This window comes from Populus alba, chromosome 10 (assembly GCF_005239225.2).
Source record: "Populus alba chromosome 10, ASM523922v2, whole genome shotgun sequence".
NCBI classification, from domain to species: Eukaryota; Viridiplantae; Streptophyta; class Magnoliopsida; order Malpighiales; family Salicaceae; genus Populus; species Populus alba.
Window position 1 is genome coordinate 12,206,634 of NC_133293.1, and position 26,285 is coordinate 12,232,918.

The 26,285-nt window shown below is 34.0% G+C and overlaps 4 protein-coding genes across 6 annotated transcripts; 2 read left to right on the top strand and 2 right to left on the bottom strand.

Annotated features, from left to right (window-relative positions):
* The first annotated feature begins 30 nt into the window (after window positions 1–30).
* On the top strand, window positions 31–4,694 carry LOC118046430 (ubiquitin-conjugating enzyme E2 variant 1A). 2 transcript variants are annotated; one of them, XM_073411709.1, is made up of 5 exons: window positions 31–244; window positions 1,250–1,401; window positions 3,572–3,697; window positions 3,770–3,896; window positions 4,359–4,694. In XM_073411709.1, exons 1-5 carry the CDS (start codon window positions 217–219, stop codon window positions 4,415–4,417), a joined length of 492 nt encoding a protein of 163 aa, XP_073267810.1. In that variant the 5' UTR covers window positions 31–216; the 3' UTR covers window positions 4,418–4,694. The 2 variants fall into 2 exon arrangements, with proteins under 2 accessions (XP_073267810.1, XP_034911221.1); XM_035055330.2 differs by having other exon boundaries at window positions 33–244; window positions 1,262–1,401.
* Window positions 4,695–9,017: 4,323 nt separating this feature from the next.
* On the top strand, window positions 9,018–12,786 carry LOC118046426 (probable peroxygenase 4). Its single transcript, XM_035055324.2, has 7 exons — window positions 9,018–9,234; window positions 9,360–9,458; window positions 9,577–9,662; window positions 11,378–11,472; window positions 11,759–11,884; window positions 11,995–12,141; window positions 12,310–12,786. Exons 1-7 carry the CDS (start codon window positions 9,192–9,194, stop codon window positions 12,317–12,319), a joined length of 606 nt encoding a protein of 201 aa, XP_034911215.1. The 5' UTR covers window positions 9,018–9,191; the 3' UTR covers window positions 12,320–12,786.
* Window positions 12,787–16,192: 3,406 nt separating this feature from the next.
* On the bottom strand, window positions 16,193–16,870 carry LOC118046425 (uncharacterized). The gene has a single exon (XM_035055322.2). It carries the CDS (start codon window positions 16,761–16,763, stop codon window positions 16,371–16,373), a length of 393 nt encoding a protein of 130 aa, XP_034911213.1. The 5' UTR covers window positions 16,764–16,870; the 3' UTR covers window positions 16,193–16,370.
* Window positions 16,871–19,647: 2,777 nt separating this feature from the next.
* On the bottom strand, window positions 19,648–22,456 carry LOC118046424 (plasmodesmata-located protein 6). 2 transcript variants are annotated; one of them, XM_035055321.2, is made up of 3 exons: window positions 21,519–22,456; window positions 20,262–20,381; window positions 19,648–20,124 (listed from the first exon to the last, which is right to left on the bottom strand). In XM_035055321.2, exons 1-3 carry the CDS (start codon window positions 22,450–22,452, stop codon window positions 20,114–20,116), a joined length of 1,065 nt encoding a protein of 354 aa, XP_034911212.1. In that variant the 5' UTR covers window positions 22,453–22,456; the 3' UTR covers window positions 19,648–20,113. The 2 variants fall into 2 exon arrangements, with proteins under 2 accessions (XP_034911212.1, XP_034911211.1); XM_035055320.2 differs by having other exon boundaries at window positions 21,513–22,456.
* Between the last annotated feature and the right edge of the window lie 3,829 nt (window positions 22,457–26,285).

The window sequence follows — 26,285 nt, forward strand, 5'->3', positions numbered from 1 at the left end:
AATACAATAAAATAACCTGATTTGACCTGTTGGACTTGAAATCTGTGAAACTGTTGTCGGGCTCGGACTGCTTACTTTGTCCTCGTTTTTTCTTTTCTGCTACTTGTGACCAGTTCCATATTTCTTTTCCTTTTTCTTGCCTTTGAATCTAAAATAGATAACAATAATTAGAAGAGAAATCCTATCTTCTTTCGCTGAACTCAACATTCAAAATCAATGGGTTCTGAAGGTTCAAGCGTTGTTGGTAAGCTCACTATTTTAAGAACCAAAAAAATCCCAAATTTCCTTGTTAGATTAAAATTGTTTTCTTCTTTTTAGCAGGTTGGCATCCTGGTTTTTTGTGTTTCTTTGCACTTTGCGGTGTTGGTAGAGTGTTTGATTTGGATTTTGCTTTGAGGTTTACAATTGGTTAGGGTTTTTGAGTTATGTTTGAAGATGATCTGTTTCTGAGTTAATTCAAGATGATCTGTTGTTTCTCTTAGAGTTTCTTACAAGGCTTTCCTAATTGGGTGTGCTGGACTAGTTTGACATTTACTGTTTTCTGGCCAATTAGTTTTCTTTCACTGCATCTATATCCTCCTCTGATCACTCAGCATATAGCAATTCTCTTGAAGTTAGTTTTCTGCCATTGAAGGTTATTTTCTCCACTCCTTTACGTGATAGGATATGAATGTAATGAAATGCAACGTGGAATGTAGAATGTACTGTTATAGAGGGAGCAAATGCCTAAAACAAGCAGGCTCCTTCACTTGAGTTAGTTGTGCATTTTGAGATTTTACTAATCATGACCGAAGGCAAGCTTTCCATCTCTTTGGTTTGCAATTAGAGAGTAATTTTAAAATGGGGTGCAATATGTATGCAATGGAAGAGATTAAAAGATGGTATGAGTAGGTTGAATTGAAAGAGATCTGATTTAGGCCCAGAAACAGTTTATTCTTTTGCTGATTTGCGCAATGATGCGAATGTCCCTGGAGTGGAAAAATGAAATCCTGCTTATGTGTAGTGAATCAAGCGAGCTTCACGTTAAAAAATAGTATTGATGAAATACCTCATATTTTTGCCCCGTCACTTTCCTTGCTTGTCAGCAAATCCCCGTCAGTAACAACTTTCTCACTGTCTGGTCTTAGTGCTTTTCTCATGTAGCAAGGTTTATTAAGGCTGATGGAGGCTGGAAGGGGGATTTCCTTTTCTCTTTGATGATTTCTAGAATGCATGCATGCATGATTACTATTTTGTAACTGAATATTAGTGTCCTCTGCAGTGCCGAGGAACTTCAGACTACTGGAGGAGCTTGAGAGAGGGGAAAAGGGGATCGGAGATGGAACGGTCAGTTATGGAATGGACGACGCTGATGATATCTTCATGCAGTCATGGACAGGAACTATAATTGGTCCCCCCAATGTATGTCAATTTATTTTTGTTCTTTACATTCTCTCATTCAATGTGTGCATTCATGTTGTAAGCATGCCGAATTGGCAATTGATGATCTGATTTTGGGAATATGCTTGGTTTACATACAAAGTGGTAGATTATGATCCAAGATGAGACTTGTGTTTTTATATATAGATTCATCTATCAAAAAGTTACTATATGAGTTCACCCCTTTTGTGCTTTTCCATAAAATCTTGCTTATCGATTAAACATTCCTACTATAGGATACCAATTTTAATTGAGTGTCAAACCAACTTTCTCACGTTTGAACATCTGTGTGAGCAAGACAAACAATTTTCCAAGAATAATTTATCCTTCTTTTAGTATCATGTCATCAGTTTGTCCATATATAAACCTTTAGTACTCGTGAAAATCAACATTTATGAAAAAAAATTTCCTGAAAAAGGCATGATGTCATTTCAACTATTAAAATTTCCTTGACTTCACAGCATGCCAGTTACTTGTATTTTTCCTCTAGAATCAACAGTCACCCTTTGCCTTTTCAGAACAGATGTTATTTGATTTGTTCAAGTATCTTTAATCTCTTCCTCTTCCTGCAGCTCTCATTATAAAATTTTTCACAACATTGTTAAACCGTGGTGTGTCATTAAATGCTCTCAATCAGAAGTATAATGTCCGTGTAACTCATTAGTAATCTAGTTGCCTTTGCATGTAGTTCAGACTGTTTTGAAATCTTCAAGGTTATCCCTTTGTTTGCAGTTTAAAACTTTTAAAACCATTTTTCTTTTATTTCTTTTTATGCATTAGATTGTCATTGGAAAACTTATTTATCAAAAATAAATTTTTTAAACAAAGATTGTCATTGCAAAACTTATGTTGTCAAGTCTTCTATAATAGTATGATTCGCCATAAATGAATAAGCTTTGATGTCAGTCTTGGCTTGCCATCTGCAGAGATTTATTCTAAAAGAAAATTGCAGTTGATCTCCCATGCTGTGATGTACCAAAGAATTTCAAATCGTAAAACTTGGAAATTGGACGAGTATAGGGCAAGGGTAAAATAGAATCATTGGAAAAGCAGGGAAAGGGAACCGATTCTAGATAAAGATAGCTAAGACCTTTCAACTAAATCTAAATATTTATGTATCCAAAGAACTTAAAATATCTACTGCATGATACTAATATAATTTAAATTAAATACTTAAAGATACAGAACTCCAGCCCGCAAACCCCCCAACTTTTCAAAACTAACTAGATCAAATAAAGTCTCAAATTTCTTTCTCCTTCGCTACACCTAAAAGTTTGACACCTGCTTTCCATATACAGTTGGATCTGTAGCCAATTTCTGTAGGTCAGCCCCTATTGGTGGCATCCTATCATGGTGGATAAAGTTGGAATGAGAATGGGCTTGGAATGGTTATGGGATTTTTAACACCACCCACCACCCACCACCCACCCATTCATATACTTGAAAAGGAGCCTCCATGGTCTGCCCCTTGCTTGCTTCACGAAGCCTTTCTGAAACTAGTGATGAATCAATTCAGGTTCAAGTTTGTTTTTGGGCAGAATCACATCTATTGCTCATTTTATCCGAATGAGCAAAAATTCTGGAAGCCTTCTAAACCCAAAAGTATTAGAATGGACCCCAAATTTTGATTGTTAAATAATGTACATGTGTGTTTTTCAATGTATGCACGGGAGATTGTGATTTGATTAGTTAGATTGAATTTTTTTTTTTTTTTGGGGGGGGAGCAATTAACCACAATTCCCTCTAAATACTGTTTGTGTACAGCTGATTATGCTGGGAATAAGCACATCATAGAAAATATGTAATCATCTAGGTGGGGTGGCAGGATCTCCTTTAAACTTGCCCCCGCATTGAATCCGAGCCAAATTAAATATCTTATCCAAGTGCCCAGATGGTCCTCACCTGCAGCATTGCCAAAACCATCCTTGTAGTGGCAGGGGAGGTCTTGATTCCTGACTAATGGGGTGAATTTCCATCCCTAGTTTTATGTGCAATGCAAACAACCTGATGACTCTGGTGGCCTGGCATGATAATCATTACCATCTATGCCTTGATCCTTGAATGATGAAACATGATTCTTCAAAGTAGTTATGTATGCTTTATACCTTTTTTCAAAAGGAATAATAATGTATTGACTCATACTACTTGCCAGACTGTTCACGAGGGGCGTATCTACCAGTTAAAATTGTTTTGTGGCAAGGAATATCCCGATAATCCACCAAGTGTCAGGTTCCAAACTCGGATAAACATGACCTGCGTCAATCCTGAAAGTGGGGTGGTAGGTGATGTAATGCTGAGTTCTTCTACATCAATTGATTGGAAATAATCTAATTATTGACTAAATTAACAGGTCGAGCCCAGTCTTTTCCCTATGCTTGCTAATTGGCAGAGGGAGCATACAATGGAGGATATATTAACTCAGTTGAAGAAAGAAATGATGGCTTCACAGAACAGGAAGCTCGCTCAGCCTCCTGAAGGTGTGTCAGTTTTGCTTCTGCGTGTTGTTGGTATATCATTTCTATTTGGTATTGAATTTCTTGGCAAGTAAGACTTACCTAATGAAATAAGCAACTCTTATTTATGTGGGGAGGGTTGGGAGTGGTAAAAAACAATGGAATGTGCTGTTTCAAAAGGGAAAGAGACAGACACCACCAGTACACAACCAAGGCAAAAACAAATATGAAGTGTAGATCATTAAATAATTGTTAATCCAATCAGGGGCATAAGTTAATTGGAATTTGTTAGCAGTTATTATTAGATGGAGTTAAATCTGATGTGAACCGAAGCCTTAGCACTGGTACCGAGTCAGGATGGTTAGATGTGGAATCACAAGCAACTGAATGATGGGCATCTTGCTAACAATGTGATTGCTTACAATATGTATTTGTTCTGTAAAATTCACTAGAAATACATGGTAATAATTCAAGTTGTATGTGCAGGAAACGAGGAGGCAAGGTTGGATCAAAAGGGGCTAGTTCTTAAGTGTTGTATTCTCTAATTCATTTAAAAGTTAATGGCCAAGTACTGTACATAGATGCCTGCCCTATTCCTCCTGCAGGCTTAGTTCCAGCAATGTATAATCTCGTGTACGAGAAAGATGACTTTAGTTCCCTCAAACGGTGGCTAAATAAATGGATGCCGATGAATTATTCGCACCATGACTGCTTGAGGTGGTGTTGTGTGAAAACTAATACCAGAGAAAGACTGCCCTTTTCTTTTTCTCCCTAAACACGCATATTTATTGAACATCTTAATGGCCAGATTGTATTCACACACATAGCCAGTTTTGCCGCCACCTTGATCTCTGCACTGCGAAATACAATTGCGTGTTGCTTAAATTTTTTTTATTTTGAATTATTCGCACCTCGATTGCTTGAGGTGATGTGTGAAAACTAATACCAGAGAGAGACTGCCTTTTTCTTTTTCTCCCTGAACACGCATATTTATTGAACATCTTCGTGGCCAGATTGTATTCCCAAACAAAGCCAGTTTTGCCGCCACCTTGATCTCTGCACTACGAAATACAATTGCGTGTTGCTTAAATTTTTTGATTTTGACAACAACTGATTTTGTTCAGAAAATATGCCTCCAGCAAGATAAGGGCAACGCCAGCGTGATAGTTCCCCCTAGGTTGTGAACTGGGGGTGCTTGTGTTAGAAGTGTGATCCATGACGTTTATTAGCCATATTGCTAGGTTTCTATGGAGATGAGGAATGGGATGATCTTCAACCCCGACCTTGCCGATCCTCTCACCATAGTAGAGACATCAACCATTATTTCATGGAAATAAAACCAGTTTGAGAGCAGGAGTCCCCGCTAGGATGCAGCTGCCAGCTCGTGTCCAAGTATATTAGTTTAGCAGCCATCTAAAGAAGGACGGGTTAAGTTGAACACCGATGGCGCGAGCAAAGGGAGCCCTGGGTCCGCCGGAGCTGGAGGCATAATTAGGAACTGGCTGGGGCGTTTTATGGTGGTAATAGCTGCTGGAGTTGGGAGTTGCCCTGCTATTAACGTGGAACCATGGGCAGTTAAAATTGGGTTATAATTAACTTGGAACAGAGGCGAGAGAACAATAAATTGTTTTCTTAATAGTTTTTTTCTCTTTTCCCTTCTTACTCTCTGTCTCTTTCCTCTCCTTGTATTTATTTTTATTGTCTATGCAATTTAATTTTTAATTTAACTTATTTTTTTAATTTCTTGTGCATGCCACGTGGCATCTGGCAGGATCTGTTAACTTTAAAGAGAGGAGGGTAGCATTCAAACAATTAGATAATGCTATGGATAAAATTGATACAACCATTTGATAATTAATGCTGACTTTGGAAAACTCTAATATAGGCTAGCAGAAAATCTGTGGTTGGCCCTAGCAAATATAAACATAACCTCCAACAGTTGAAAAAAACACTGCTGCTAAAATAAAACAAGAAAACATGTGTTTTTTTAGTGATTATTAAATACCTTCGAAGTGATTCCGTAAAAAACATATTTTAAAATAATGTTGCTTAACTCACATTGTAAGTGATTATTGTGACATATCTCGCTTTTATATGTGTAGAAGAGTAATGCTTCGAAAATACTTAACAATTTTTCGTATTTTTTTTTATTGGGCATTAATCAGCTAGCCCTATTTTCTAAAGGATCTTTAAGGCATTTAATTTAGGGGGCATTTTGACGGCTAGGGTTTGGGATTTCAAGACGTGTCCGAGTTAAATACTCGAACAAAATTGAATTACGAGCAGCTAGCTATCATAGTCTTAATCATGAAGTTGTGATATTTATCGCAGCTATATAGCTGTCATAATTGAATTATATTCAACTAGCTATCGTGAATTTTAAGTAATGAAGGCGTGGTATTGTTTTTATTACTGAACTACATGCAGTTAGCTATCATATATAATTGCCATTTTATCACATAAGAAAAAACATGTTAGCACTTATTTAAAGAAAACTTTAGGTTTTCAATTATAAATTGTTCAGAAATTTCAGAAAGCTCTTTGCATCTAATTAACTTATTAATTCAATGTTCTTTTTTAAAAGTATGTATGATAATGCATGATAATTCAAGAATGAAGAGGAAGGAGTTCGCATACGGAAACAAACTAGGAGACTCCTGATATAATAATTAAATATTTGAGGTTTTTTTAGTTTAATTAAGAGAATGTTTGTTTTTATATTTCAAAAGTGTTTTTATAAAAAAAAATTAAAATTTGATTTTTTAAATATTTTTTTATATTTTTTTGATGTATTAAAAATAAATTTTCAAAAATAAAAAATATTATTTTAATATATCTTTAAATAAAAAATATTTTAAAAAATAATATTATGTATTTAGACAGAGAGGTTTGAAAAATCGAAGGGACTCCCTTCAAATTAATTTGATAGACATAACATAGCTTAGGTTCTTATGAATGTTTTTCGTGGGAATATGATGACACTTTTGAAAATGACGGTAATCTGAAACACGCCGCTAGTCGCCAAGGAGCTGATTTTCAATGCTAAAACAGCGCATGTTACTGTATTAGGAAAGCATGTTCAGTCGACAGTAAAGTAACGAGTAAAAAAATTGAAAAATTAATTAAATTAAAAAGTAATAATAAAAAAAACTGAATCATAACAAAAATAGATTAAAATTTTAAAAAAATTAACTGATTTGGTTTAGTTTTAGTTTTATAAACTTGATATCAAAAAAACTAAACCGAACCCAAAATAAAAAAACCAAGATTCAAACCGAAAAAAATCAGATAAACAAATAAACCAAGTTAAATTAATTTGAACCAATTTTTCAAAAAACAAACCCCAAACCAAATAAAAAATAATCCCATCTAAGTAAAACCATGCTTTTCTTGTGGAGAAGATATTAGTATGTTTTTGGTAAAATGATGAAAGATGTTTTTTTAAAATATTGTTTTATTAAATATATATTAAAATAATATATTTTTATATTTATTTTTAATATTATTATGTTGAAACTATTGAAAAATTTTTAATTTTAATTTTTTTAGATAAAAAGACTTTCTAAAGCAGAAGTTAACGAGCCTTTAATTTATATATGTAATTAACAACACTATTTAATAAAATTGATCAATTATGAAACTCAATCATCATTTAAAATCGTTAGTGTTCTATCAAACATTTTCAGAAAGTAGCATATATATTTACTTCGATAAGATATATATATATATATATATATATATATAGGTGCTTTAAATTTTTCTGAAGGCATCGGAGAAAATGCACCGTCACCTGTGTTTGCGTCCTCCTCCTGTAAAGCAAAAGGCAAAAAGCGCGCACGCGCCCTTCTTTTCCTTTTCGTCTTGATGTGTTCACATTGCAACCGTTTTATTTCCCGACAAGTTACGTTTTTTTTATTTATGTCGTTTCTTCTGCTTCTTCCTTGTTTTTATCATTATTATTATTATTTTCCTTTAATAAGCTCTAGGTTGCGAGTATATCTCTTACAAGTCACATCGAAAGGAAGGGTTTTAAATTAAGGAGGACAAAAATGCAACTCCCGTCAAATAAAAGATATTTATATAGCATGATTGAAAGGATTATCTTCTTTAAAAAATATTATTTATAATATTAACACATCAAAATAATTTAAAAATATATATAAAATAAAAAAATTTAATTTTTTTCAAAATTTGTTTAACTTAAAAAACAAACAAACTCTCTACTATAACTCTTTTTTACCACACCTTTTGAATTAATAATTAGTTTTAATAAATCATAAGCTATATATACAATTGAAATGTAGATCTTTCCTATCATTGAATCCCGTCCCCAACCTAATTTTAACCGCTGTTCTTTTTACACAGCAGTTAGGTTAAATTGATCCTCTTTTCTTTTCTTTTCGCCAGGGGCTCAATGATTATACGAGCTGTAAAGAGTTCTACTCATACCGAGCTTTCTTCTCTCGAGAAAAAAAGAAAGATGGGGAAGAAAGGATACATGGTTACATTCAATTATTTAAAAGGCGTGTGTGTGTGTGTATATAGGAATACAACCAAACAACTATAAAATAAAATTGAAAATTTTAATTATTTAAAATTCTTGATTTTATCCTTTGATAAGGTGATTTATTTTCTCAATAATTAGTGATTGTATTGATAGTTTACAGTTCATATTTTCTTATCATGCCTTTCAAACTCTTAAATAATTGATTGTAACTACTGATCTAGGCTTTGCATTGAAGTTGAGTTTTAAAAATAATTATTATTAATTTTATTGTTATAGGTTTTATTTGAAGAATTTTGAAATTGAGAGTTTTTAATAATAATATTTTAGAAATAAAAAAAAATATTGCTTATTTCTTTTGTATCTTTTCTTTTTAAAATACAAAAATTCACTTAAAGATTATTTTAAAAAAATTAATTTTATATATATCTTTAACTAAATAATTTATATATATGATCCGAGTACAGTAACGATACGCTACTAAAAAGAACGCTCCTTGTTCACAACGTCCGTTGTTGCGTTACGAAATAAAATAAAAATGAGATGATTATAAAGAAGATAGTGCATCACCGCTGCAATAAAGCGCGTGGGATACAGAGAAAAAATTGCTGCCATTTTCATTTGTGCCATCAGACCCCTTCCCTATTAATAGCTGGCACTCAAACAGCAACAGGAATCCATTAAAGTAGAACAGAACAAAGCCTCTGGTTCTCTTCTGTAGCACCCGCAGTATATATCCTTTCCACCCCATTAAACACTACCTCTCATCCCCATCTCTCTCATTGCTTTCACTGTTCCATCTTGCTACTATAGACATGGATTCCTCCACCTTATCATCAACCGATAAGCAACAAAATGGTATGGATTCAACTTGCTTTCCTTCTTTCTCGTGCCGTGTTACCTCTTCTGGCCCCTCCCCACACCAAGAATCCCCTGCAGTTATTTGTTTTATGGCTAAAGCTGGAGATTGTTTTCTCACGCAGGGAAATTTGTACCAAATGATCATAACGTACTGCAGAAGCATGTCTTCTTCTTTGATAGGAATCAAGATGGCATTGTTTATCCCTGGGAGACGTTTCAAGGTGTGTTCTTATGTTTTCCTTTTTTTATGTTTATTGTATTTCCCATTCTTGCTTTTGTGTAAAGAAAAGGAAATTTTAATTAATGGGCTAATCTAAATCTGAATTTGCTAACTAACAGGTTTTCGTTCAATTGGGTGTGGTATCTTGTTATCCACTGCCAGTGCCTTTCTGATCAATATCGCTCTCAGCCAGAAAACTCGACCTGTATATCTCTCTCTCCCTCTCTCTATCTATCTATCTATCTAATTCGACTCTAATTAACGAGGAAAAAAAATAATTGTTTAAGAAATTGAAGGGGTAAGTAGGTAATAAATAATATATATAATTACCATAGGAGTCCGTCCACAATGGACACCGAAATATATATATATATATATATATATATATATATATATATATATATATATATATAAGACTAAAAGACAAGAACATAGGTTGGTGTCATGAATTAAACTGGTGCTTGATTAGGAAGTTGACTGAAGAAGCACCAGGTCTATTAATTCACCTGTTTAGCTCTTCTGTTCTTCGCTTTCCCGAAGATCGTAGAATATAAAAATCTGTGCATACAAAACGAGAAGCTTGCAAAAGTGGTAAATAATCCCATGCCCTGCTTGAAAACAAGATTTTAAAAACTTGGAGATGGACCCAGACTGACAGCAGTCCAGTCTTCTTTGTTGTAACTCGATGCCCTAACATTCCAGGGATCGGATTTTTTTAATATAATATGTCTTGTATTTTACGAAAAGGATTGAAGTAACGTTACTGTAAAAGTTTAATGGATGTGATGTCGTTGTATATACATGTTCACTTTCATCCACTAGTCTCCGCATGAATAATGGCATGGCATGGCAATGGCTACACGTGTCTGTGTCCCCTCCATGGAGGATGATTGTCCCACGCACTTCACCCTACATCTTGTTCTGCATGCATGGGAATCTGTGATTTTTATTTTTTATTTTTAAAAGATTTGTATATCATTTTGGCTATTATTTATCGGGTATTCTTATTGGTATCTTTTTTTTTTTTTTCCTGGCCAAGACAACCTTTGTTCCGCCATTTCTTTTGGGAAGGCTCGCTCACCTGTTGGTTTATGATACATGCTTTTTTTTATTCTCACAGAAAAAATAGTGTTTAATAATGGATGAATTCCATGATAATGGGATTCAATAGTGCTTTTTTTCATATTTCATTCTATTCACGTGCTGTAGGAAAGAAACAAAATAAAATAGCATATAAGAAAATATATAAAATAAAGTTTCAAGGTTAGAAGTGCACCTTATTTGTATTTTAAGTGGTCTTTGCATGGAATGGGCCAACAACGGGGTGGGACCTAGCTAGCTATACATAGATTAGAAAAATTAGAAGCTAAAACAGGTATGTCAAATATGCACGCGACTAGCTTGGGTCCGTACACAAATGGAGTTTGGCAAAACAGTACTATTGTTGGATCGCAAGCAAAGGTTCCCCTTCTTTTCTTCCTTTTCCCTCAATATGTTTAGGTCATTGCTTATAAGCAACAGGTTACCTACCCTTAATTTAACTTGAATGGGCTCAATCTCTAAGCTGTGAAATCTAATAATGACAAGAACTTAATCATAAAATTAGGCCAAGGAAAAAAAATTAAAACATTAATCTCCAGCTAATAACATTTGCAAAATGAGAAACAAATACACATCATCACCTCCTCCTCCTCCTTCTTCTTTTAATTTCGTATTTTCTCAAAATTAATGAGAAAATAAACCTTAATCCTACCATTGAAAGAACTCCTTTTCTTTTCTTTTCTTTTTTTTTGGAAGAAGTGCAAGATATATAAAACTTGGACAGTCTACAAATACGTACCAGTGCCATTTATTTAACAACCACTTTACTTATGGTCTGCGAAATTATTTATAGATTAATCAAATTTTCATGTGTTGCAGGGGAAGTTTCCTTCTCTTTTGTTCCCTATTGAGGTTAAGAACATCCAGCGAGCCAAGCATGGGAGTGATTCTGGTGTCTATGACAGTGAAGGAAGGTACATATTATATTCCTGTAGTCACATTTATGTATTCTCTAGTTTATCCATTAATTACTTCTTTTTTTCTTCCCTTTTTCGTTCTCTCTTCTTTTTTTTTAGGAGATGCTGCTTTTTGTCCTCAATATTTTCCAGTTAACATCTATCTACCAAATGAAAAGCTAACATATAAGACGTCTGGTTCAGTAGCACAATTAGGGCATCTCTATTAATGGCTTAATTAACATATTTAGTGTTGGCTCTTCTATTTTGATTTCATATATTAATCCTTATAAGAGAATTATAGGTTTGTTCCTGCAAAATTTGAAGAAATCTTCAGCAAACATGCACGTTCACATCCAAATTCCTTGACATCAGACGAGCTGATGGGAATGCTCAAGGCTAACAGAGAACCCAAGGACTTCAAAGGATGGTTGGTTTCTGATCATTTCAATTTCTTAGTATCCAGAAGTAATTAGAAAATTATTTCACGTCTTTCAGAAAAATATGTAAAGGTAATTAAATGCTGGAAAACTATTGCAGGGTTGCTTCCTACACAGAATGGAAGATCCTGTACACTCTTTGCAAGGATAAGGATGGTTTGCTTCACAAGGATACTATTAGAGCTGTCTATGATGGAAGCTTATTTGAACGCATGGAGAAGGAAAGAGCATCACCAAAAAAGACAGCGTAATTAATTTCACCGCCCTCTATCAATAACGGATGCGTACATTTACTAATTTATATCCTCTTTTAATTCTTTTGTTTGTAAAATAAATTAAAAAATGATTCGTGACACAAAAAAAGGATAGTCACGTCTGGATATTGCGTAATTTATTTATTTTTTAATAAATGCAGCGTTGTGTAAGAAAAGGAATATATATATATATATATATTTGGTAGGCTTGGATACTGTTCCGGTTGGCCATATTACTTCGAGGAAGGTGTTTGATTTCAGAATGTAGATTAGAGATTGTTGGAGTGTGATTTGATGTTTGCTTTGTTGGGAGACACACGCACAGCCCTTCTTTATCATAAAGTAAAAGAAGATACAATCATGCTGAGCTAGGAGATGCTTAATGCATATATGGCAATATGCATGCCAACTATCATGAAATTTCTGTAATACGTATCTCAGCAGCCCTGTATATCATTTGGACAGGAAGCATTCTTGGAAAAGTCTCCTGGTTGTCATTGCCTAAGTTTGCTGGCTCTGTTGAAGATGCTAGACAATTTCTATATATCCAAAAAATATATATATACAGGGCAAGAGTGGAGCCAGGGAATTTTTTCTGCTCGGGGTACTAAATAAATACATAGAATTTATTTTTTCAAGTACAATCATCATCACATAAACTTTCCAAGTTAATAATAAAGTTTCAATCCAAATAAAAAACATAAAATATGTAAAAATAAAATGTATATCGAAGATAAAGTAAAAACAAACTACAATATTAAAATTATACCCTTCAATGTTTTCGTTAAATAAAATTTATCTATAATCAAATTTCGAATCGATATCTTCAACAAACTTTCATTCAATATAAATTATTATAGAATCTACAAAGAACACCTCATTTATTTTATCATGAAGTCATAATTTTAACATGTTTTATAATTGAAAATGTTCTCTTCCATGATGGAAGTGGAAAAAAACAAAGTCAAAATAAAACAAATCAACTTGTTAATTAAGTAATACTGTCATGACTTATTTGTTTCAACTAATCCTTGATATAATTTTAAAATGATAAAGATATTCTGAAAACTCTCTTATTGAATCATATCAATTTAATAATATTGTAACTAAGATCTCAAATAATGCATATTTTATTTATTGAAATCTTTAAAATAAAATTTTTTTATCAAACTTGCAAATAATATCAACTTTACTTTAAATAATTTAAAGTTCTCTAGGTTCTAAAACAGAGTTAAGTTATTGAATTTAGAATTTAACTCTTCCAATTGAAAATTTATTGCTGAGTTAAATATATCACAATGATAATTTCTGATAAACTATCATCAATCTTTTTGTTGACATAAATAACTTGTAGCCTTAATTTTTAAATGAAGCATTCATACATGTCAATCTTATATTGTGTGCAAATAAATTGCACATGTGTAAAAAAAAAGATCAAATCATATATATTTCAAAGTTTAAAGTAATATTTTAATAGCTGAAACAATATATATTGCATTTAAGATGTTAAGATTTTCATTTCAAAGATAAAAACAATATGTAGTATATAAATTCAAAATAAAGAATTAAGGAGAGAGTTATTAGTTAAACTAAAACTAGAATTTTTTTCAACAAGTTTTGAATCCAATTAACCAAGAAAAAGCTATATTTATTTTCTTGAAATTTTCCCTACAAGTATTTTCTTCTCCAAACGCAATGATAACAAGAAAATCAAGAAGAGAATATTCAACTTATAATGCCCCTCAAACTCGAGAAAATATCTTTACCGGTACTATAATTTCTTGATTGGGTTGAATTTCTATGCTGGATAGTACCATACAATAAATGGAAGAAAAAATTGTGTTGCTTTTATCAAATTTTATGAGCTAAGTATATAGGAAAACATGACATGATCTGGTATGATAGGGGATATAATTTTTTATTCTGATTTTCTTAGCCCAGGAAGATGGAGATTTTAAAAGAAAAAAAGAGAGGTTGATTTTGTGGAGAAAGTGTTTTTTTTATATATATTATTATTATGATAAAAGATAAATGACATAATAGTAAATTAGTTAAAGTTTTTGGATGGTGGTTTATTTTGGTTAAATTTGTTTTATATGGTAAATTAGTTAAAGTTTTTAAGCAAGAAAGGGCAGTATACAATTTTAAATTTTTTTGACACGGGCTACAGCCCATCCTAGTGCTAATTCAACCATGGAGTTGCAGGTTATGGTCAGGAATTCCATTAATCAAGCCCATCACCGACCGTGCTTAAATTGGATTTAGGAATATGATAAAGCATCGTAGCCATGATCCATGGATCAACGAGCATAAACCGAGCTTGGTGTAGAAAGGAACTATACATGTCTATCATCTAGAACAAATACACCCAAGCAAACCTTCAACTTAAAGCTTTCGATTCAACTCCGGGGCAAATAATACGGCACCGTTCTAGCATACCGTGCTTTCATGTGCGTGTGAGCGAGATAGAGCGAGAGAAACATTTTACAGCCGAGAACAGCGACAAAGAAATTTCAAACTTCACAAGAATGGTGGTAAATCTGTCTGCATTTGATTTCTAAAAGTGAAGAATCAAATACGCGCGGAGGCAACTAACTTTCGCTATACATCTATGATTATATTTTTGGGTAGAAAGATTCACACTCAAAGGATAGAAAAGCGTTTCATTACGCAAAAGTAAATGTGAAAGTGAGGGCAAGATCCGCCGGGAGTGACGGGAATAAAAGGTGTGGATCATGCAAATCAAGTGTGGCACCTCGCACTAACCACGCACACAAAAACAGAGAGAGTGCAAGTCATGACTGAACGCCTCCCTCCCTCAAACCAGCCCTACCTGACCAAGGGGCGATAGAGGAAAGCAAGATAATCTGCTGCAGCCCAAAAAAGGGGAAATGAGGAATTGTAGAGAAGTTCGAGAAATCCTAGTTCCCGGCCAGTTCTAATAAAGCAATGGTTGGCACCTCCTCGTATTCATAAATGCATAGTTTCAGAGCAGCTTCGTTTTCACCACGCTATACCCTTCACCTGAGGCTCTATACTCAAGAGTCGAATTGAACACTCAAAGAAGTGAGATTTGGGCAGACATTATACCAAATTGACTAAATGGGAAAAAGAGTTGGTGTGGTGGGAAATGCAAGTTCACCTGGTGATGCTTGAACATTAGACTCAGTATGAGATGATAGGGCTGCAAGTGGAGGGCTGTTTTGGCCTTGGATAGGTGAATTTCAACATAAGATAGAGAATGCGAACACCATATTAAGAAGATCAACATCAACAAACCCGTCACTCAACAGGATGCTAACAATAAATTACCTCATTGCCAAACAACTCCAACACCCACGGATCACAGACGAAACTAACTAAAAATCTACTCCTCTATGCAAAGCAAACCACCACCACCTCTTTACAACCGGTACAAATTTCACTCCTTTCACAATTCACTCCTCCAACCCACAGCCACGCCCGCCACCAAGAATTCTCATTGTCTGTCACCAATGCAACTGATGAAACATCAAGCCAATACAAGTTGCAATGATGAAGAAGCTAATAAGAATTCCATGGAGTGTACATGATGGAGTAAGAGTTGCCTCTGCGCCAGTAACAACTCTCTCCATCAACGTTGAGAAGGAAAGGGGTTTATGCGAGTGTAATTTGAAAAGGTGAGACTTCAGAGGAGAAGCAAATAAAAGGCCTTGGATCCTATAATCATTTTCCTAGCTGACCATTATTTGTATATTGTGGTGGTTGTCCAGGACAGGATTAAACGAGACTAATATATTTACTGGTCATAACTAGTAACAGCTTCCATTAAGCTCACAATCAATCAGAGTGTTGAAATGGCAATTGCATAACTAAATTTGGAAATCCATCCCTACTCTCTTCTCCTACCCTAATATACTACAGATTCATCCATTCGCATTGATCAGTACAAACTGCCTAATACAAATCCACATGTTCATAAATTTAAAATTCCACGACTCCCAATCCAAATCCAAAATTGGAAATGAATTAGACATGCAGGGAAAAGAAAACAATATCCTAAAATGATTAAAGAAAAGCTGCATATTGATCAGATCTTAACATCCAAAATCAAACAGTGTTACTACCTGAACAAGTAAAAAACTGAATCCGCAAACGAAATTAAAGTCTCATTTAACCGTAGTAATTCATGAGAACAGAACACAAAACCCACTTATCTCACTCGTCAATCCATCATCATCACTCACTCCTTGTTCTTCAGCCTCTCGACGCGCTGATTCAACTGCTCGATCTTCACAACAAGATGAGTAACAGAGTAAAGCAGCCAGTAGAAAACGAGTGCAACACATATCAACAAGGCATTCCTCTGGCTCTTCATGATTGATTTCTGGTGTCGGAGGTGCTCGGTTGGAGTACAGGACTCGCCCTCGCAGCTCGGTCTCGTCTCGTACTTCCAGTATATGTCCATCAGCAGAAAGAGGCAAAACGGCACCACCGACATAAACGGCTTCAGCAGATTACGTGTCACCGCGGTCAGTCCCTTGCGCAGCCCGTCAAGACCAGGGATTGTCAAGAGAAGGACCATGATTGCCTCTGCTCCTGCGGCGTAGCCTAGTACCACCCATTCAAGTGCCATTGCTGCTTCGAGATCCTAATAGATCTAAATCTGATCGGGAATTTTGGGTTTGTGCTTTTCCTCGGGATTAAGGAGAAATCGAACGCGGTCAGAGAAAAAGGGCTGTTTTTCTTAAATAGAGGGGAGGTGACAATTATGATATGATGGGAGGACGTATGAGTGACACGTGTCCTTACTTGGGACATCTGGCATTTGCTTCACCGATTTCTTAGGTAAACTCAAGTTAGTCCCCAAAGAAAAAGTAATATGTCAATTAAGTTTGAAAATATACTCTTTTACCAATAAGGTCCCTGATAAATCTATTAACACTCAGTTTCATCCTTACATAAAAAACCATTTTCCATAAATTTGTGTATATATTTCCGAATAGGTACGATAATGAGAGGATATTGGTAGTATAAGGATCCGATTGAGAAAATGGTTATTGATTGGGGACTAATACGAGGCTATTGGTTGGGGACTCGGATAAGGCCATCTGCTGATGAACGAGCCCTTTCCTAATAAAAATGGGCTGGGAATGTAACAAGACAGCTCAAATGGCCTTAACTACTTTTGAAATTTGAATAAGAAGTTCATGGGCCTTTGGGCTTGCAATGAACCATAAACACTCTTGTTTGAAAATTGAATTGTGGGAAGAAAGGATGTGAAATTACCTTTCTGCGCGCCTATTCAACAGCCATCTGTTTTCATAAGCCACCCTCTCTCTATGCAATTAGTTGAGCTGTATCGTTCATCATGGAATAATACAAAATAAAATCACTATCAGCCTTGTAAACGCCTAATCTTTATTAACTAATTGTTTTTTTTGCTCCTCAACCACGTTGTTACCGAAGTTTCCTTAACTGAAGTATTTGAAAATGTAATAATGATTGTGATTTAAAATATTTTTTATTTAAAAATAAATATTAAAATAGATATTTATTTATTTTTTAAAAAAATATTTTTAATATTAAAATATTAAAACTACTTGAAAACATTAAAAAAAATTTTTTTTAAAAAAAAATAAATTTTAAAGAAACACAGTTAAGGCCATCTTTGCCACGCCAACATCCAAGTAGTCTAGGAATAGAAATTTCAAGTTAAATTCATCCTAACAATTTTATTTATTTATTTAGTCAATGTGATTTTTAGTATATATTTAATGTTTGGTAGGTAAAAATAATTTGTAACTAGTACTAGTAGAAGATATTTTTCTTTGGAAATGGTGAATCTTTAATGTTTAAATAAATATGTTTAAAATAAAAAATAAAAATATTATAGAAAAAAATGTTGAAATAACTATTGGCGTGGCATGCTTTTCAAATCAATCAACGGAAGCTTCGTTAGCATCTTTCCTCTTTTTAATCTCTTCCACTTGAGGATAGAAAAACAAGGTTCTTGTTACTATTTTGACATGTATACAAGGGTCATTGTTATCCACCCACTGCTTTGTTTGTTACTTGATTAAAACCTCATTAAAAAAAGCTTCGTCAAAGGCCAGCGAGTAGGGTTTGCGGATCATAAGCAATTATTAGTGCATCACTGCATAAACCCAATTATATTATAGGCTCCGCATGCTGACCGCAACAGTCGAAAATGGGGCTAGAGTAGTTAGCCGTGGATGGCTTGCAAATTGTGGAGTCAGGTGGGGAACATTTTGCCAATTATCCTAGTTTAAAACAACACCTTGTTTGGCAACATGATCCAAAAAACCAGAAGCCTCCTTCTAATTGGAGCAATCACAAAAGATGTATTGGCACCATTTCCAAAACGGAACAAGTGTCTTCTAAGAGAACAGATTCACATGATTGTTTGATAAAGAAAGTTTTTGGGGACCAATTGCTGGGACCTTCACAGAGTGGTCTTAAACTGTGGTTGGGTTTTTTTCTTTTTTTAAGAAAACCGTATACTTGGTGAAATGACAGGAATTTTCGAGCAAAATTGTCACAAAATTGACATATTTGTGAGTTGAGGTGAGGCTGAAAATGACTATCCGTTTTGGATAGTTGAGAATGACAAATATAATATAAATTCGTTTATAAGTTTATTATTTGAGCTTTATGATACGCAGTTTCCTGATCTGACCCACAATATTGTCATCCCTCTCGTCACTTTAGCTGCTTGGTTTACGTTTCCCTTATTTAAAGGTCATCAAGATCACCATGGCTTTCAAAGAAAAAAAAAAGATACATGGATTGTAATTGGAGGGTGAGAAAAAGAATCTTGATTTGTATTTGTATACATGCTTGTTAAAGAGGATTAAAGTATGGTGCCAAGGACTAGATTGGGGACAGCCCCACCTTACAAAAACTCCAAATTTAAAGCTATGGATAATGGAGGAGAGGGAGGGAGACAAGACTCTAGACTATTCATGAATATCACCCACTAGCCCTGTTATTGATCGTTTAATTCATTTGAATTGTTCCTTCTAATTTACTGACTAGACCTCCGTTAGTACTTTGAAAAGCATAGTTTTGTAAGAAAATGCTAAGAATACTGTCTTAATCATTATGATGATAAACATCACGATATTCTAAATGTTCAAGATAGTATTATTGGGCTCTAGACAAGCTTCAGTTGCCTCATCTCTCATCTTGACGGCAACTGCAAAGTTTTCAACTAGCAGATAAAAACACAAGTATATATATATATATAAAGGAAAAGGAGCTGTTTGCTTAGTAAACATGATAGGAAATAAAGAGAATTTTAGCAAACAAGAATGATTTATCATGGTTATAAGAGTTGACCTCATCCAAAACTCAAGTCATTAATATATCAGTTGGTCTCTTAAAGCTATGGTTCAAAAAATAGTTTGAAGTAAAACTTTACTATAACGAGACTTTGATTTAGGTTTTCTAAATATAGAATTTGTTGGAGATACGAGGAAAGGAAAGTAAACATTGAATTGAAATAAAATTTAACTAGTTTTGTGAATGCAACACTTGCAATGAAAACAAAGTATAAAGCTCTAATATCTCAGGCACTAACTACAGCGTTGCAAAGAGCACTTTCACAATCACTATTTATACAAAAACAATGAGAGAGAGAACTACCACCATTGATGTTATATAAGACTAGAGAGGAGGAGAGTGCGGAATCTTTAGGCCTTTTCACCTTATTGCAAACCTTTTTTTTTTTATTATTGTTTTTCACTTGTTTCAAGGGTACCTGTTTCCATGAACACCTTTCTATTTACCCTTCCAGGCTTCTTTAGGATAAATTTGAAGGAAACTTCAATTGGAGGGAGGGAGGGAGAGGGAGAGGGGAAAGTCGAGACCACAACAACAAAGGGAAGCAATCGGGCCACATAATGCAAAGCAAATTACCAGAGGGAACCCATTTCCTGAATATCTTTTTCTGCTTAAATTCTATTATTTACAACCTGCGTATGGAAAGATGACACGTATATAAGTAAGAGTATCGACAACTACTAAACCTAAAAAAAAAAAAACTGAAAAGATTTGACAAATGTTTGGAGAATAAAATAAAGATGCAAAGAAAGATGACCAAGTAGCTTACCTCTATCTCTTTCACAGGATTTCCTTAAGAAAGAAAGGAATACGACGAGCAATGCAACCGCAGCAATAAGTCCTATCAAAATTGCAAGTGTCTTCTCAACTTCATCATTTCCGCTGTTATCTACAGCAGAAAGAAAACACAAACCAAGCAATTAGATATCATCTTATCTTAGCAATCCTATGTTAATTGCTGTATCTTACTACCAATGACAAATTTAAGCTGCCAATGATCATCTCAGTATAGAGAACCCAATTACATGTGAGCTCTGGCTAACATTCTGCATGAGAAGAGAGAATTTACTGATTGCTTCAACTTATTTATCAACAGAGATTGATTATGCTACTGTAAAGAACATGTCCAGTTCATTTTGGAAATTTTAGAGGTAATAGTTTCTACATTATTTGATTAAAACTCCTCCATATGCTCTGTTCTACCTTTATAGAAACTCAGACACTTGGGACCAAAGACTCTGAACTAAGACCATAATAATTTCATTTGCATTGGATCCTTGTTGGTTCCTAGTGACGCATTAATTCAAAAGTGGGGCTTTAATTTGATCATGGCGTGGTGATTAAGAACTTTAGAGAGCTTTTCCTTGTGTGCGTGTGTGCAACTACTTTGACAATGGAAATATACAGCAGGATTATGAGATACTTCCCTTTTGGGTTTTGTTCTCCAAATTCATCAAATCTAGAACAGTAATTTTGATATATAATTATGGAATTGATGTCAGACCCATGATCGAAACAGCTAGTACTGTATATATTATTCTGCAAGAAAAGAGTATTGAATCAAAATTCAATAAACTTTGCTCCAGAATCTCCTTAAACACTGCCACCTTCACCTTGAATACGCGTCAAGAAATCGGATCACACCAGCGGGGCAGTTTCATCAAAATAAATTAGCACATCAAACACTCATTAGCCAGATAAAAGAGAGAAACGTTTCCAACTTCCCGCTCTCTAACACACACGCACAAGGGTAACAACCAAAACAAAATAAATACAAGAAAGAAAGGAATATAGAAAATTACTTTAAAAAAAAACCCATCTTGAACAATTTGAAGTTTATCCAAATAACCATGTAAAACTACAGCATCAATTGTCACAGGCTAGATTTGCCATTAGATAAATTTCAAGATTATTCAAGATGGGGATTTTCACTAATTACTCATTAATTTAAACCAAAAATTATTCAACCAGAAACAAGAAACCTTAAACCACCACCCTGCAGGGTGGCGCAACAGCTTACCATTTCCATTTCCATTTCCATTTCCGCCGTGGGAAGAGGCCCCAGCGGTGGAAAACCGCACATAACACTTGGCCAAGTACAAGTCCCCCCATACAGCGGGCCCGCAGACTGTTTTCAGCCGTCCGATCGCCTCAGACAAACAATCCTGACACTCGCTCGCGCTCAAATCTTGGACACACTGCGCCACAGAAGAAACATCCCCGGACCCACCAACTCTGAAAGGCCTGTAGGACCCATCACTAGTCCCCAAGTAACCCAACACCACATCACGGCTGTTCAATTGATCAGAATCATACCCGATCAACGGCCCACATTTATGCAACACCTCCGTCTTGTCTTCCACTCCAAGAAACGTCGTGTTATCATATTTTACAAAACACCCTTCAAGCTGCAAGGCGCCACCACTCGAGTCAGGGCAAAGAGTGCCGAGCTGACTCTCTGCACGAGCTACACAGCTAGCACAGTCACCATTGGAGAGGTCTCCTCGGCATTGGAAGAGACCGTAAAGAGTGTCCTGTGGTGTGGGGGACTTGATGGTGAAGTTGCTGTAGGTGGTGAACGTCGCTGATCTAACAAGGGATGTGAGTAGCAAGTTAACGTTGGAATCGTAAGGAGAACCTGGAGTGTATTTTAGCTGTGAACAACCACCGAAGACAAAAGAGTCTGTAGCGGAAGTAGCTGGGGTTGTAAGGACTGTGATTGTGAGAAGGGAAATAAGAGTTGTGATCGTTAATATTCTAGACATGTTTTTGAGCTCTTTGTTCCTTGAAAGAAGAGAGAAGGATAGATGAGGCAGTAGTGATCTTTGAGGGCTGTGAATATATGCAGAACTGATTGTTGGCAACTGTGGTAATGTTTCTGACAGAAAGATAGGGGGTGGGGGGTTTGTTGCTTGGAGGAGAATTTGCGTAAGAGAAGGGCTTTCTTTCGTCCTTCGCATATGCAGCATACCGGTATATATGATTGTAGCTTTATTATTTTCTGCATTTTATTAGATTTTTTTTTCAATTTTGCCAAAAATATACCGTACTCATTTATATACAGTACTGGGTGGGTAGAGAAGTAAATGGCTGATTATTTTGCTAATATATATACGTACAAGCTGCATCTTTTGATTTGAGATTTCGAGGAGCTTTATGACCAGTTCGATATTGCGGTCTGAGTGTGTCTGAAAATGTCTTGTAAAATAGTTTTTAGGTTATTTTGATATAAATGAAAAGTATTTAAAAAGATAATTTAATATATTTTTAATTAAAAAATTAACACTTTTATATAAAAACATTTGGACTGTAATATTAAACATATATTTAGTCCAAGCCTTGAATTACGTGCTCTATGAGTATTTAGGATTGGATTACTCTCGAGTCAGGAACAACATAATTTTATCATATCATGTAAATTTGAAATCAATGGTTAGAATTTCATCATAAGAAAAACTAACTACCATTTTAAAAAAACTTAAAAAACTCGTTAATTTGGTAAATGAAATTAATAGTCTAAATTTATCTTAATATGATAGATAATGTTCTCCATAGTTGAACAAAAATTTTGTTGGGTTACTAAATATTATACACGCAGTGAAAATAATCAAATAAAATTATTTAAAAGTTTTTATAATCCTATTAAACAGATCAGGGGAGTTATTTAGAGATTTATTATATAAAGATTTAATTTTCTTGAATTTTAAATAATTATTTAAAAGTTGGGTTCTCATTATTTAATTATTTGATTTTCGATGATAATTTACAATAATTATTAATAAAAAAAATTCTAAATTTTTTTTATAGAAAGAGGTAGAGGTCAATCGAAGAGAGAGAGCATGGGAAAGGAGGAGAAGAAAGTTCCTAAGAGGGAGAAAGGGGTAGTGATTTAAAAAAATAAAACTTTTCTTACATGTGCTACTTTGCTACTTGCTTCTATATTACGTTGACATGTTCTTAGAATACAGGATCATATTTAATATAATATTAAGTTGTGTGCATGATTTATTTAGTCAATTCTCATGAAAAAAAAGTTAATAAGAAAATATATTAAAAACTTCATTATTTTATATAGATAAAATTAGTTTAATTAAAAATGCAAGAATAAACTAAAAAGTCATCTTAAAAAATACACTTATTTAACGCGGATCAAACTCAAATAAATTGAACGCTTCAAAATAATTAAACCCAATTGAGAGCGTTAACTAACACGCAGGGACGCACGTGGGAATAATTGAACGGTTCAAAATACACAACTATTATCGAAGTAAAATCCAATTTAGTTACTGCCTGAACTATATATCAAATAAATTTCAGCCAAGCTTTAAAGTAGGAAGTTTCTCCATAGTAATTGAAGGGATAATTAGCAGAGTAGTGGAAGCTTCTATTCATTGCATTGATAATTAATATCAGTGACTAATAACTAAATACTGGTAGACTAGGAAAGGGAACACCTCGCCGAGGACAACAACCATGACATGGGACTGGCCTAAAGAAAACGACAGTAGCTTTTTCGTTTAGAGTTATCGAGTGTTATATAAGTTGGTTTTTTAAAAAAAAAATTATAAATATATTAAAATAATATAATTTTTTAATTTTTTAAAAATTATTTTGTATTTAGCGTATCAAAATAATTTAAAAATAATAAAAAAATATAATTTTAAGTAAAAAAAATAATTAAATGCTACCTAACACAATGAAGACTGAAACATGGACTTAGTGTACTGTACCACTTGGTTCATTTCTTTTTTTCATGCTATCTAACACCATTTGAAAAACCAAACGTGGACTTACTGTAGCAGTTGGTTCATTTCCTATTTTCATAATTAAATGAAGCAGCTGTTAAGTAAACGAAGCAGTTGTTGAGTGAAATATTGTTTAAAATAATTTATTTAAAAAACGCGACTAAATATAGTTTGCGGTCAACAATTACTTGGAAAATAAATCCCTTCCTCTGCCAATCAGGCAGGCGCCCTTGTGTTTGTTAATCATGTACACAATACAAGTCACAAGGTGGGCCTTCTTTTATTGCTTACAACTGTAAAATGAGAGCTTTTTAATACCTTACATGGCGGGCAAGAGGTTGAGCTTTTTTTTTTCTTTTTTCTTTTTTGGTATTTGACATTAAATGTATATAAAGTATGTTTGAAACCATTTATGATGTGAAAGAAGATCTTATCAGTCTAAGCTTTTTTGGTCACCTAATTCTGCTGACCCTCGAGCTGAAGGGCGTTAGTTGAGCCTGCAAGCTATAATAGGGGTCTGAAAGAAAGGGCTCCCTTAAAAAATGGACTTCGAACTTAAAACTTCAAAGGGAGGCGATTTCAATGGATTGGCTTGTTCAAAGTTCTTTCTTCCTCTTTTAAACGCCCCTCGAATTTTAGTTGTGATGCGAGTATATTTTGCTTCTCATCCCAACTGGGTGGTCATCTCACTACAAGATTTAATAGTTTTACCAACAGATTTTTTCTGTTGACGTAAGACACATATTCCATCGGTAATTAATTTATTGACTAAATCATCGACGGAGAATTTTCGTCGGTGAATCTTTTGTCGGTAATTTTTTGTCCATCGGTAATTCCGTCGGTAATAATATTACTGACGGATTTACTGGCGGAACAAACGCGTCGGTAATTTTTTTTTATTACCGATGGATTTACCGACGGAAATTAAACAGACGCGTCGGTAAATTTTTTTTTATTACCGATGGATTTACCAACGGATTTACCGACGGAAATTTCCGTCGGTAAATCCGTCGGTAATTATTTAAAAACATTTAAAAAAATTCATTTTATAAAATTATAAAATAATTAAATTAACATTAATCAACATTGTATAATATATAATCAAAATGCTTGGAAAAAAGAATAAGAAAATCAACTCAAACAAATTTGTAACAAATAAATAAAACAAAAAAATTAATTCAACTAAAAAATTCATATGATAAAAATGAAGTTGCAATTGCTAAAAATTTAAAAATCCTATAAATAAATCAACTAAAAATTGATCTCATATGAAAAAAAAAATAACTCACAACAACATTTATACAATTATTAAGAACAAAATCAATTAAAATTAAATAAAAAACAAATATAGTGAAAAAATAAGAAAAAAGAAAGATCTTACCTTAATATACTTGCAAGTGAAGCTAAGGAAAAAAAAATTTGTGAAGCATACTAATTAAAAAAAACTAAGAGGATAAAAGAAGAAAGAAGAAGAAGAAAAAGAAGAAGGAAGAAGAAGACATACTCGAGCATGGAGGAAAAGAGAAGGAGATGAGGAGAGAAAAGAAGAGAAAGAAATAGATATTGATGTTTTTTACATATAGAAGAAGAAGAAGAAGAAGAAGTAGTAGTAAAAGAAGAAGAAGAAATAGAAGTAGTAGTAGTAGTAGTAGTAGTAGTAGTAGTAGAAGAAGAAATGAATCTGTCTCTTGTGAAATAAGCGGATTCAGGTTTTTTATTGGGGCGCGTTACCGACGGATAATTGAATATTAATATTTTTTAATTATTCCGTCAATAATTCCATCGGTAATATTTAATTTAAATTTTTAATTTCGTAAAAAGTTTTTAGAAACCGCAAAAAATTACCGATGATTTTTCAATCCGTCGGTGATTTCGTCTGTAATATTTAAATGAAAATTTTAAATCAATTGAATTTTTTCAGAAAACCGCCAAAACACGCCGACGAATTTTCAATCCGTCGGTGATTTTGTCCGTAAAGTAAAACAATTAACAGTGCAATTGAAAGATGAACAGTTCTGGAGCTCTCTGTAAAATACCGACGGAAAAAT